Source organism: Chaetodon trifascialis, chromosome 5 (genome assembly GCF_039877785.1).
Source record: "Chaetodon trifascialis isolate fChaTrf1 chromosome 5, fChaTrf1.hap1, whole genome shotgun sequence".
In the NCBI taxonomy this organism is placed as follows: Eukaryota; Metazoa; Chordata; class Actinopteri; order Chaetodontiformes; family Chaetodontidae; genus Chaetodon; species Chaetodon trifascialis.
Genome location: NC_092060.1, coordinates 10161840 through 10174847, shown reverse-complemented (window position 1 = coordinate 10174847; position 13008 = coordinate 10161840). Strand labels below are relative to the sequence as shown.

General features: G+C 43.0%; 1 protein-coding gene across 1 annotated transcript; it reads left to right on the top strand.

Moving 5' to 3' along the window:
• The first annotated feature begins 134 nt into the window (after positions 1-134).
• fgf20b (fibroblast growth factor 20b) lies at positions 135-2443 on the top strand. The gene is made up of 3 exons (XM_070962574.1): positions 135-733; positions 1003-1106; positions 1313-2443. The coding sequence occupies exons 1-3, from the start codon at positions 445-447 to the stop codon at positions 1556-1558; spliced, it is 639 nt and encodes a 212-aa protein (XP_070818675.1). The 5' UTR covers positions 135-444; the 3' UTR covers positions 1559-2443.
• The last annotated feature ends 10565 nt before the right edge of the window (positions 2444-13008 follow it).

Genomic DNA, 13008 nt, shown 5'->3' with positions numbered 1-13008 from the left:
CTGCCTCACCACCCCTGCCACTTTGAGCGCAAACCTTTCCCGGAGCTCCTGTACCTGCAGTGCTGCGTCTACTCAGCCGTCACTTCTGAATCCTCGTCTCCGCCGTGTCTCCTCCGCGGCTCCCCTGAGGCATCACCATCCGCTGCGAACAGGTATGCAACATGAGGGCTACGTGAGCAGCAACTGCAGCGAGCCACCCCCAACTGATGAAAACGCGGCGGTAAAGAAGAAAAAGAGAAGAAGGAGAAATCGTTCCAGCCAGCAGCTGAGATTCAGTGACTGTTTCATGTCAGCGGAGAGAAACGTGTGCTCGTACATGTGCTAAGTACCGGAGGAGGTGGACGTAAACATGCAGTAAGTGACAGCGGCAGCCAGGTAGTCTACTACGCAAGAGCGCTCCATCTGGACCTCCTCACTGAACTTTACCCGCTGAGCTTTGACGCGATGGCTGCTGCTGCTGCTGCTCTGGGGGAAGTTGGAGGCGTCTTGCACGGCATCGATGGTGTCGCACAGGTCGGGTCCCATTTCTTGCTGACCCCTCTTGGGGACAATCCGACGCTGCTGGGGGAGCACCTCATACCTGGGGACAGGCTGTCCCGGAGCACCACGGCGGATTTAACGCACCTCAAAGGGATTCTCAGGAGGAGACAGTTATACTGCAGGACTGGTTTTCATCTGGAAATACTTCCGGATGGCACAGTGCAAGGCACGAGGAAGGACCACAGTCGTTTTGGTAAATAAGGAAAATTAAATTTAATCTGTTCTGGGATCAAAAAAAAATGTAAAGCAATAGAAAGTGGCCCACAATTATAATGAAGCAGATACTTGTCAAAATAATCAGCATCAAGGAACGAGTGAATAAGAATGATGAAAATAATAATAATTGTGTTAATTAAAATGTATTAATTGTGCTTGTACGAATTTGAATTTTTAAGCTTATTTGATGATATTCTTTCATCTTTGTCAGAGTCTGTACTGAACAACTGTGTTATTCTTCTCCAGGTATTTTGGAATTCATAAGCCTTGCTGTTGGGTTGATAAGCATTAGAGGGGTGGACAGTGGACTCTATCTGGGGATGAACGACAAAGGGGAGCTGTATGGCTCTGTAAGTACCATCTCTGCTTATTCATCTCGCCCAAATCCTCATTTTTGGCCATGCAATGATCCACAGGGAGCTTTTTTTATTTTGGATATTTTTAGAATTTGATTTTGTGGAAGATAAATTTATGGGAATAATGACATGTGTCTTGTTATTTTCTATGTCTGCATCATAAGACAGGACTTCTCTTATGTTGTCCACTTTGTTTTCAGGATAAGCTCACAGCTGAATGTGTCTTCAGGGAGCAGTTTGAGGAGAACTGGTACAACACATACTCCTCCAACCTCTACAAACACGGAGACAAAGGGACACGTTATTTTGTGGCATTAAATAAAGATGGGACACCAAGGGATGGGACTAAATCCAGGCGGCACCAGAAATTTACACACTTCTTGCCCAGGCCTGTGGACCCTGACCGTGTGCCAGAGTTGTACAGGGATATCCTGGGACACAGCTGAGACCCGGAGCCCTGGTCCAGATCAGGAATAGCTGCTAAAGCCCTGGCAGGCAGGGAGCAGAGAAGAGAAGAGGGACGCAGGCGTGGGGATGTGGCCGGTGCAGGCTGGTGGACAGCAGTTCGACCAGCAGGGATGAAGACACCAGGGCCTCTTGTAGGAATGCACGGGCCATGTCTCAGCAGCCAGGAAGACAGGCTAGAATGTCTGCACACTTGGCATGAGGGGGTCATTTGTTTTAGAGGACGGACGACCCTAAAAAGTACCTGCGTGGAATAGGAGACAAATAGGAAACGGCGCTGGATGTCCAGCGAGCATCTCCTCTGGTCAGACGGAGACGTCAGCTGACGTGGGGTCCATGGGAATGTGTACTATCATGAAACGGAGAGACGTAGTTTGTTCAGAAGGACGTTGAAGGAATTCTGTTTTTTTTTCTTACCTGTGTGTAGACCTGTTTGAAAAGAGAGAAAATGTAACAATTTATTTATTCATTTTAGATACATATATTTATGTTATATATTTATTTATTGGAGAATATATTTTTACAGTTAGATACACGCAATATAGAACAACCACTAGAAACTGTATCGATTATATAAAGACTGAGACACTGTACCATTATGTCTTTTATTCTGAACAAAGCTCAGCTAGTGATATACTGTAATATGACCACAAATATCAAACGTATTGGCAAAATTTGGGAATGATCCCCACATCTGAAATACATTTAATCACAACATGGCGACTGTGAATCAATTTTTTAAAAAATCTTTGTAATGTTGACATATTAATTCTAACTTCTAACCAAGCTACTGTTACATGTGTTACATGAGGAATCTTAAGTCAACAAACTGATAATACAAACAATAAATTGCTCAAAATATGATCAAAATGCTTTTTTGTCAACTTATATGATCAGCGATAAAGATATTTTGCTAGTTGCTCTCTGTGTCCGCTCATAACCAATGTCCCTTTAAGAAATCCACATTTTTACTTTTAACAGAGCAATTTTTTTATTTATTTTTATTTTTATTTTTAAAAAGTGTACTTTACAGGTTGCTTTCGTCTTTCAGAGTTTAAACATATAAATGCACTTACGAGACCAATGTTGTCTTTCTTTATGGACACCATTATGCTGAGAGAAGAGTCATAGACCTGATGTGCGCATAAAACTTCAAAGCTTCCCCCCTGAATCATCTGAATGTAAAGGCAGTGCAACCACACGGTCAGGGCCAAATAAAATGTGACCTTTAGCTCAGGCCCAGCAGCTTTAGCTGCTGTATAAAAGTGGAGGTCAGAGCGATAAGGATGAAGTAACCTCTGCTGACAGTTTTAGGATGGTGGAAGTCAAGGTGGCCCAGACATCTCTATTTCAGAGAGCTTCTGTGACTTTTGTCATGTTGCTCTGCTGTCCCATCATTCTTAACAACAGAAGAACTAACAGAAGCATGATGGAATTAGAGATGCAACGCAGCTGAATTAGTCATTTATTTTTGAAAAGGCCACTGTCTCATATGTGTGCACGTTTCCTCCACGGTTGGGGGAAGATCTGTGTTGAAGCATGAAAGCTCAGCCTGTGATCTCAGCGTGTGTGTGTGATGGCGAGCCAGTGGGGGTGTTCTCGATGCAGGGAGTCAACCCTTCTGCCAGCTCTCTCCTGTCTGCACTGTGATACTGTGGGACTTTCCCACCTGCACACCTTGAACATCAACGCGCTTCTGTCGTCGATTAATGACAGCGTCCCAGAGTGTATTATAACCTGCGTGCACGTGGACATCCCCCGTCCACCGGCTGAACACACGCAAGCCTCTTACAACATGAAACAAGCTTCTGGGGCTTGTTTTTGGAAAGATACTGTCACTGCTCGTCTTTCTGTAGCCCCATAGAAAAGTTAACGAGCGTGAAAATGATGGACAGGGCGTGCTTCAGTCATGTACCATCCCATCCTTCCCAGCTACACAGTGTGTTGCAACAGTAGTTTGTCCAAGACTTTGACCTGCAGCCTGCAACCTTTTTTTTGTCATTGCAATACCTCCAAAGAGACTAAAGTCTCAGTTGTGGCCATGAAAAGCAGACTTTGTGCAAATCTAAGAGCGTAACCCCCTCCTCCGCCCCCCTTTTGACATTTTGAAGGTCATCTCTCTAAACACGATGGAAATCCTGACTTGTGATACCTGATGCCCAGAAGTGCTCTTTGGCACATGTTTAACCGATGTTTTTGGAGTCTACCTGGCCCTGAGACAGATGCTTTTGTTCACCCTACTCCGCCTCCTCCAGGTGGTCTGTGCTCCTCGCTGAAAACACTTAAACCCCTCATCGGCACCCACTCTGGAGGGCCGTCTCACACGCTTAATGGACGCTCCCTGACTTTCATCACCTCCTCAGCAGCGGCCTTAAAGGGCTCTCGAGGAAACCCAATCAAATGTGTGTGCGTGCGTGCGTGCGTGCGTGCGTGCGTGCGTGCGTGCGTGCGTGCGTGCGTGCGTGCGTGTGTGGCATGGTTCCACGGGCAGGTGTGGAAGTCAGTGATCTTCTGTGTCTATCTTCGCAGTCCGGTCAGACAGCGCAGGTGTTCCCTCAGCACTCAAGCCCTCACACTCTGATCTCAGGTCTGCTGTTTGTCAGCTGGGGATATGACTTAGCAGCAGCAGCAGCAGCAGCAGCAGCAGGAGGAGGAGGAGGGTGGAAATACAGCCGACTTTGTTGTCTGCCCCCAATTATCAGAGAGCATAATTTCTATATTTAGTAGGCTGCGTTGGGGAAGACAGGGGAGGTGCCGAGAAGCTCACCTGTTGCTCCAAAGCCGTGGCCACTTCTAAGAGTGTGTTTGCGCAGGGATGGTGTCTGCAGCTTTGTGTCATTTGAATCCTGCAACTATTGATTTCAGGCTCTTTGTTGTTTGTTTATTCCTTAGTAAATTGCCGTGCGCACAAATTATGAGCTGCATGTGTGTTTATAGGGATTACAGCAGAAGTGTAAGTATAGCGTTATCCACTTGATACTTTTGGGTTTTCATCCGAGTCCAGAGAGAGAGAGAGAGAGGCATCCTAGAAAAATCTGCAGCCAGCGCTCCCAAAATATCATCCATCCATCCTTTCATCATTCATGTTTTGTGGCCTGAAAAAATAAATCATCTTTCACACTTGTTGCATTGTACTCCGTCTGAGTTCAATCATTTTTAGTGTCATTGCTAAGAGGATTTTATGGTCTGCCTTCCGCAAGCAGCAATTAGACCAGCATACCTGATTTACTGACACTCCACATCGCAAGCTGTCAGCCCCGGTGGAAAATATGCTCCTCTGTTTGCATCTCCATGGAGACATTAGCAGAAAACAACAATGTTTAGGTGTAGTGGAGAACAAAAAGAAGAAGGCATTTCTGCAGAGTTCAGGCACTCGTGGTGCACGACACTGCGGTGTGCTCGCAGGCCCCACCGGTGACTGACAGTGTTTTGTTTAGCTGAAAGGACCTGGAGGAGGCTGAAGGCTGAAGAATCTGCGCTGGCACAACAACAACACACAGCTGCCATCTGTCGCATCTAATACAGCACACAGATGCAGAGACAGTCGACAAGAGGCATAGTTGTAGTTACATGTGAAATACCAGGACATGTGCTTATCTAGATAACAGGGTTCTGACAGTGTTGTGCTGGAAATTGAGCATAGTTTTCATCCTCTTGCAGGAAAGTTATTGGTTGATACAACAAAGAGTTTACTTTCTATATTCTTTAGTAGTAAGTGTGTTCAGACAGTTTTATTCTCTGAATGTCAAAAAAATATTGGCTATTCATGAGGTTCACACATGAGTGGCAGTGGCACGAAGCACGAAGTACAACCACAACAATCAGCTGAAGGATGCTAAACATTCCTCTCATTACACACAGTCATTTGATCCATTGTTAATATACAAATATTGATTAGTGGAGCTTTGATGCATCTTACACAATATAAGTAAACCAGTGCTGCTGTAACCCCCTTAGCTCTTCACATCTGCTGACCAAACCAGCGCGTGAGTCCCTCTGGAGCAGCCGTGTCACCCCTTCCTCTGGCCCATGTGTCCACATTACAGAGTCACAAATTAGGTCTTGACATCTGGGCGCCATAATTGCCCCCTGAAAAGCATCAGGCATCAATTAGGCTCTCAGCACCATGACAGGTTATCCCTACAGGACATAATCGCCCTGCTGGACTGCTCGGCTGGACTGCCCCACCAGGGCATACACAACACACACACACACACACACACACACACACACACACACACACACACACACACACACACACACACACACACACACACAATCACAGAAAGTCACAGAGTTTGTAGTTCATTGGTTCATTTTTGGTAGAAATCAAGCTAAGTCAGGCCATACGATGTGCCAGCATGTTCTATAAATAGTTTGACATTCTCGTAATAAAATTCAATCATCATTCTGAAATGATAGCTGTGTGAAAACAATGTGTGTGTGTGTGTGTGTGTGTGTGTGTGTGTGTGTGTGTGTGTGTGTGTGTGTGTGTGTGTGTGTGTGTGTGTGTGTGTGTGTGTGTGTGGAGGCCACGCTGGAGGAGTGGCAGTAGGTCTCAGGGTGCTGCTACGCTAATAACAGCATAGATCCCTTTGATTTCACGACTCTGGTGCCGCCTGACAGTTTCTGCTCCCACAGGGCGTGGAGATCTTTAAGGTCAGGAAAGAGGTCAATTGGTTCATTTCCATAGCTTCTACTTTAAACATTCTTGCAGGATTTGGAAGCGATTCAATCAGCAGTGAAAACACTGGTACGCAGCTGTCGTTAACGGTACAGAGTACTCATAAACAAGATGGATGTATTCCACAGAGAAATACACATGCAGCTCTGCAAGATTTAGACATATGAGCTGGATGCATTTCAGCACTGAAAGATTAAATGAAAGACTTAATGGATGTAATATTTACTCAGTAAATTGTTCATAATTGAAAAAAGCCTAAGAACATTATGAACATTACGAATGAGTGATGAGGACTATCTCTTTGATGTTTCTTTTTGTCAAGGGAGATGCTTTTTTGCATATACTGGTTTCATAAAAGACAAATAGACACAATCATTTCTGTGTCTAACAAATGCAAAATGATCAGGAACAACCAACCATTTAATTTAATTTAACATTTTAGGATCCCCATTAGCCTCTTTACTGCAGTCAAATACAGTCAGAGCTACAACCAATAATGCACAGAACAAACAAATATTACATGTCATGAAGTTTTATAGCTGTGGCACAAAAGCAACTGACATATACAGAATACACTTGAATATAGTGTGAACTCTTCTCCTGGTTCTTTCCTACCAAACCTTTTCAAATGAATCACAAACAACAACAACAACACAACATTTAGCTCCAAAAGAAAACAAGACATCCTCAGTAGATCAGGTAATGTATGTCACTGTCTCATATGCTGCCATAATGCACACAGATGAACCATCACCAAATAAACCAACAATGCAAAGAAGAAAAAAACATTTTGCATGAAAGACAAAAGAATGGGATGAAGAAAATGGAATGCAAGAAAAACAAGCCTTCCTCTCTTCATCAACAGATTACCTCAGTGTGTGAATCGGGTTTTCACTGAGGTATATTTGTCTTGATCCATCGTGGCGAGTGTTACTGTCTGTTTTGACCATAAGAGCTGCAAATGCTAAAATAAAGCCATGTGTAATGCTCAGTGCCTGGTTAAAGAGCCTGATAGTGGAAGACTGTACTCTCACTGCCTACAGGTGAAAGTGGAAATGTGCTTTGTTGCCCCTCAGTCAGGCGGAAAATTGCAAACCCATTTGTCATTGTGTGCCAGGATGCAGAGGTCAGTCAATGGATTCCTTCATGACAACCTTACGGAATCAAATGTTTTTCCACGGCCTCACCCTTTCACACCTGCACCTCCAGGTAAAATAACAAAACAGGGAGAGAAAGAGAGAAAAGAGGGCTTAGAGCGAGCGACTTAAAGGCAGGGGAGAGAAAAACGATACGCGAGAAGAATTCACCGTGAAACACTGCACGGCTATTGCCCATTTCAGCTTATTTGAACCCAATATACATTTAGTTCACAGTGGCAGGTGAAATGCCAGCTTTTGGCTAATGTCCAAACCTGGAGAATACCACTAATTATCCCTGCCTGTGACCACAGAACATTCTTACAGGCTCCAAAAGATGTTGTCTGCTATCCTCTGGGTCAAAACAGCAACTGCTTGATTTACGAGAATAACAAACAGACACACTTAAAAGTTTTCCACAGCTTGGTTGACTCCTTAATCCTGAGGAGAGGCTCCAAGGCTGTTTCCCACATATCTGATGCATCAAAGACAGATAGCAAAACTGATTCAGCTTTCAAATGAGTTGTTTTAATAGTCTGACTGTCTCTCTGTGTCTGCACCTAACAAATTATGAAGTAGTGTCTGCACAAGATCAATAGAGATCAATGTCAAAGACAAATGAGCTTAATTGTTTGGCTGCTTTAGAGCAGCGTCGTATGAGACAAGGCTACAGTCATGCAAATAACTTCTGATGTTTAAATAGTTTTGGTTGTGGTGTTTGTTTATGAAAGTCCATCTAGTAAGGAGATTACTGCAGCAGCATCATTTCAATGATAAACATAAATATACGATTATTCAGGGTTTTAACACAAGACTGTTTAACTTTTTGAAGAACAGCGGCCACTGTGGTCAGAAGTGGTTATTACAGGGTAATAGCACATTTAATATGCTTTCATTTCCAGGCATGGTCCTTCAGCAACTTCACTGACAGTGAAATGAATGGGACCTCAAGGTAGATGAATTGATAGTGCTGGGGAAGGAGCAGAGAGTTAGCTTCACTGTCAGTATGCTGCAATAAAAACAATCCCTGTCGCCCAAAAACCATTTTCTCAATAGAGAGCTGAAGTGAAACAGGAGCTTAAGATGTAAGAAACTTCATTAAAACCCCTCTGATGTTTGCAACTACATATTTCTAGATAAGGATTGTCATTTCAAAAATATGATCAAATATCGTGTATTCAACATCTCTGTTTTTTAGCATCTTTAACAAAATGCAGTTCGTATAAGTTCTGGACCTTTGTGGGTTAAATGTCAAAGAGGCCGTGAGCGAGTGGAGGGATCAGAGATAATTCAGACATGTCCGTAATAACAGCAGGAAAAGAGAGGACTGGAAGCTGCAGATGTTTTTAGGCAGCAGTGATTGAAGCTAAAAAAGTTGGGAAAAGAGCGTTTTGGTGATGTGGATGAAAAGAGACAGTTACACAGCAATAGTCTGCCACCTTAACTTAGTGGTCATACCAGTCCACGTGAGGCTGTCGCAGCAAAACCGCTGAAAGTATGGAGTTAAATAAAGGTGTAGCATGTGATTCGTACTTTTTTTAGAGCAACACTTTAAAGTGTTTAAATTTCTTTTGCATAGCACTTGGATCAATTCTCCTCAAGTAATCCTTAAATTAAACAGACTAAAATGATTTTCCTCTCCCTTCCAGAAGAATGTGTTCAGTAATTGCGAACAAGATAACAAGAACAAGTGCAGCAGTCTTTGACAAGACTGCTGCACATAGAGTTTAAACAGGGCTTTGCCATACAGTACATTAATCTGTAGCTCTTACATCGTTACATTGTTTAAATCACAGGGCTAAACGTGGACAAGCCCTGGCGAGTTACGAGGCAAAAGGGATTCAAGCATGCCGCTTGAGTCACATTTGTTTTGGAGAACAGAAAGGAGTCTGAGCCAAGAAAGACAACCACTTCAGAGGAATCAATGTGAATCAATAGACCTGTGATGTCTTACAGTGAAAAGTCTACATTCAATCTGTAACTGCATCGCTTATGCATGAAGAATGTGTGTGTAATGTAAAAGGTGGATGAAAGGAAAGGCGGTTCAACCAGCTGTCATGCAGACAGTAACCTCAGATAGAATTTAAAGCAGACTTTTCTAAATGAAAAGAGAAGATATGATTGACTTTTCAGCGCTCCCGCTGTGATCTCTCTGGGAGTGTTTGTACAAAATGTTGTGGGGAACTTCAAAAAGGCGGTGCAGCAGAGCTCAGATCCTCCTCCACAGTAATAACCTTGAGTGCTTCTGGAAGAAGGAAATCCCCTGGCCGGGAAAGACACATCACTCCACTACAGAGGCAACGAGCCGGCCTGTTTAATACAGCCAATCCGCAGACTCCACCTTGAAATAACAGTCCGTGTTAACTCAGGCACAAACCTCCACACATTTAAACACTGCTGATTGTCTTCAGTGAACTAATCCTCAGGTGGTGCCATTATTAATTCAAGTCTTCAGTTAAACATTTTCATGGGGCAAATGAACGGAGCAAGGCCAAAAATTCTCAGGTGTTGTTGCAATGTCAGTGAAGAGTAAAGAGTTTCTTTGCAAAAGAGCAATTCTGAGGTTACAGAATTCTGAGATTACAGAATGAGACGGTATTAACCTTCATGCAGGTCTATAAGCCATGTAAGTTAATCTTATTTATACAGCCCAGAGAGCTTCACAGTCTGTACAAGATACAGGAATATCAACTGCAAGTCTACCCTTAAACCCTCAATGCAGATAAGGAAAAACTCAATGAAAAAGAGGGGGAAAAAATTCAAAGGAAATGTAAAAAAATGGGAGAAACATCAAAAAGAGTAACAGAATAGTGATCCCTCTTCCCTTGTGAAAATGATCATAAAACCTCAAGAACCAAATCGTGATATGATTATTTCCTGGTCCACATGTACAAACTCCAAAACTCAGTAACACAATCTGTAGAGGACTTCTTACAGGCCCATATCAATCAGAATCCACCCCAGCATGCTGCTTACCACTGCTGATTTCTCCCAGCTTATCACAGATTCGGAGGCTAATCAGTCGCGCCTCCAACAGGCCTTTATTTTGCCAAAGCCTGCATTTCCCCCAGTATCAAAGGCAACATGAAAAACCAGAGCGAGGAGCTGCAGCAGGTGATAAGCTGCTTGAGTTAAACAAGACTGGAAGAAGTTTCACCCTTGGAAGATAATGCTAACATGCTGATGTTTGGCAGGTAATGTTTACCATGTTCACTATATGTTAACATGCTAATATTTGCTAATTAGCACCGAACACAAACTATACTGTAGTGTAGTCAAAAGGCTAAATAGAAAACTTTACAGTCCAGCCACTGGTATAACAAGAATACATAGACCAGCAGTTGCTGGACATAGAGGGGGGTTTTGATGACGCTCTGGTCTTCTCCTCCTCTTCCTCCTGCTCATAAGTCATGCATACCTCTTCACGTCCCAGTAACTAATCATCATACAGATCTGGCCAAGAATAGAGCAGCTGAACACAGGAAATATCATATTCAAGCTTTCTAGAGTTTCACCTGCTCTTCCCAAGTTCATTTCCCATGCCTCAAACAAGAAGATGTCAGTTTTGTCTGCTCCAGTAGACAGAAATGAGACTTCAAAGCCTCGAGACCCGGCAGAATAGTTTGGGATGTTCCTGTGTTTGAGTGGAGAACCATTTATATTTCCACAACAATGTTTACTGCGCTTGCTCTAATAGGCTGGTTCAGCTAACATTATTCTGTCTGCTTGGCTCAGGTCCTTCACTAAACCAGGTGTGTTTTTATTGGATTCAAACTTATCAGTTAGGTGATCAGGAACCTGCTGCCAACTAGGCAGGTCCACCTCTCTCTGTTATGAAACCAGAAACATTTATCTGGAAAAAGAAAGACATGGCATGGTTTCATTGTTCAGAGGTAAAATGTGCATCACGTATCACTTGTGCAGCTTCGGCTCATGTGCCTGACGTGACAGGAAATATAACCAGATGAAAAATGAATTATCTATAAGAGAAATGAGCCAGGACAAGCTGTAGCCCCTTCTCTCAGATAGCTGACACCCTCCTGTTGGAGAGGATCAAAGCGCTCCTCTGTTCACATTAGGAGAATACAGGGGACTCATTTGAAGCGCTCAAAGTGCCACATAGATGCTTAGCCACACATTCCCCCTGTCAGAGGCAAACAAAGACAGTTTTCTGGGAGGAGAAAGGCATGCTGTTTCCTCAACATACCTCACCTGTAGTGACCAATCACAATAGCAGTTACAATCCCAGGCCCTGAAGGAAGATAGGTGAGGGTTTATGTTGTCATTGGTGGATGTTTTACAATCGGGTGTCATACATCTTGCAGTTAATGTTTATTTTCAGAGGGACCACCTCATTCCTTTGGTCTGACCCAGAGGGATGCAGTGTATAATCATAGCAGCATTGATGGGAGCATGTTTAAATGTCTGCAGAGTGGCAGACATTATTCATTCAGCTTCTGCTGTGTCAACAAGCAAGCTGTCATCCTGTGAACTAGAAATGTTATCTTAATTTTAAGCAACACATGCACATGCAAATACTGATGGAAAACACAAGCAGGGCTAGATACTAGAGTTCTTATTTGGTAATTATTTGGAAAGTAGCTTCTCTTTGTGGTGTCATTTGCAGAGAATGTGTGAAATAGAGGTTGTTTTTAGTGATAGTGAAGGTGCAGCCGAAGAGGAACGTATGTGCCAGGTTCATGAGGACAGCGAGTATTGGCTGCACCCAGAAGGTCATATTGTGTTCCTGTATCCGTCATGGTTGGTACACCTGAACAAAACAATGTTAAAGGGTCAGTACACCCAGATTACAAAAACACATCTCACATAACTCCAGTGGTATATCTAGCCATGCTGATGTTTATGGTTTTATTGGTCCAGGTCAGTGGTGGAAGACTTATTCAGATGTTTTACTTAAGAAGCACTAACACACTGTAAAATAGTCCATTATAAGCCCTAAATTCTCAGTATTATAGCATTACATACCATTATATGTTTTGTGTCATTTGGTGCTGGGCAGTTGTGTACAGTCACTTTAAAAGACATTTTCAGCAATAAACAGCTGCCTGCTGTGGCTGGAAAGGAGACTGATGAGAGCAAAAGCATTAAAGATGCAGACTGTAAAACTAAAATGATCAGCAGAAAGATGCTAAATGTCCCCGTAGAGCTGAGGGGAAGTACAGAGTCTGGTGATAACTGTCTGTGGGCTCATTATTTACACATAACGCATAGTCATATGATCCATTGTTAATATAAAAAATATTGATTATAAGCATCTTTAAGTGCAGTTCTTGAGTAAATGTGCTCAATCACTTAATTCCACTTCCAGGTTGAGAGATTTTCAGCTCCACCACAAAACAATGGTGTTGAACAGAGTTTAATTTGTGGTGCTTACAGCCTTGAAAAATGTTTGATGCCTTCAGCAGCAATATGTCTCTCCAGAAAAAAATGTCTCTATTTCATACAAAGTATTGTCAATGAACTGTTGCCAGTGTGATCTGTTTCTATGTTGTAAGGACCACAAACATCATCATCAAGGACAGGTGGACTCTACTGATGGCAACTGATGTAACATATTTTATAATATGTTAAGGCTTATTAGTCAAAGCGA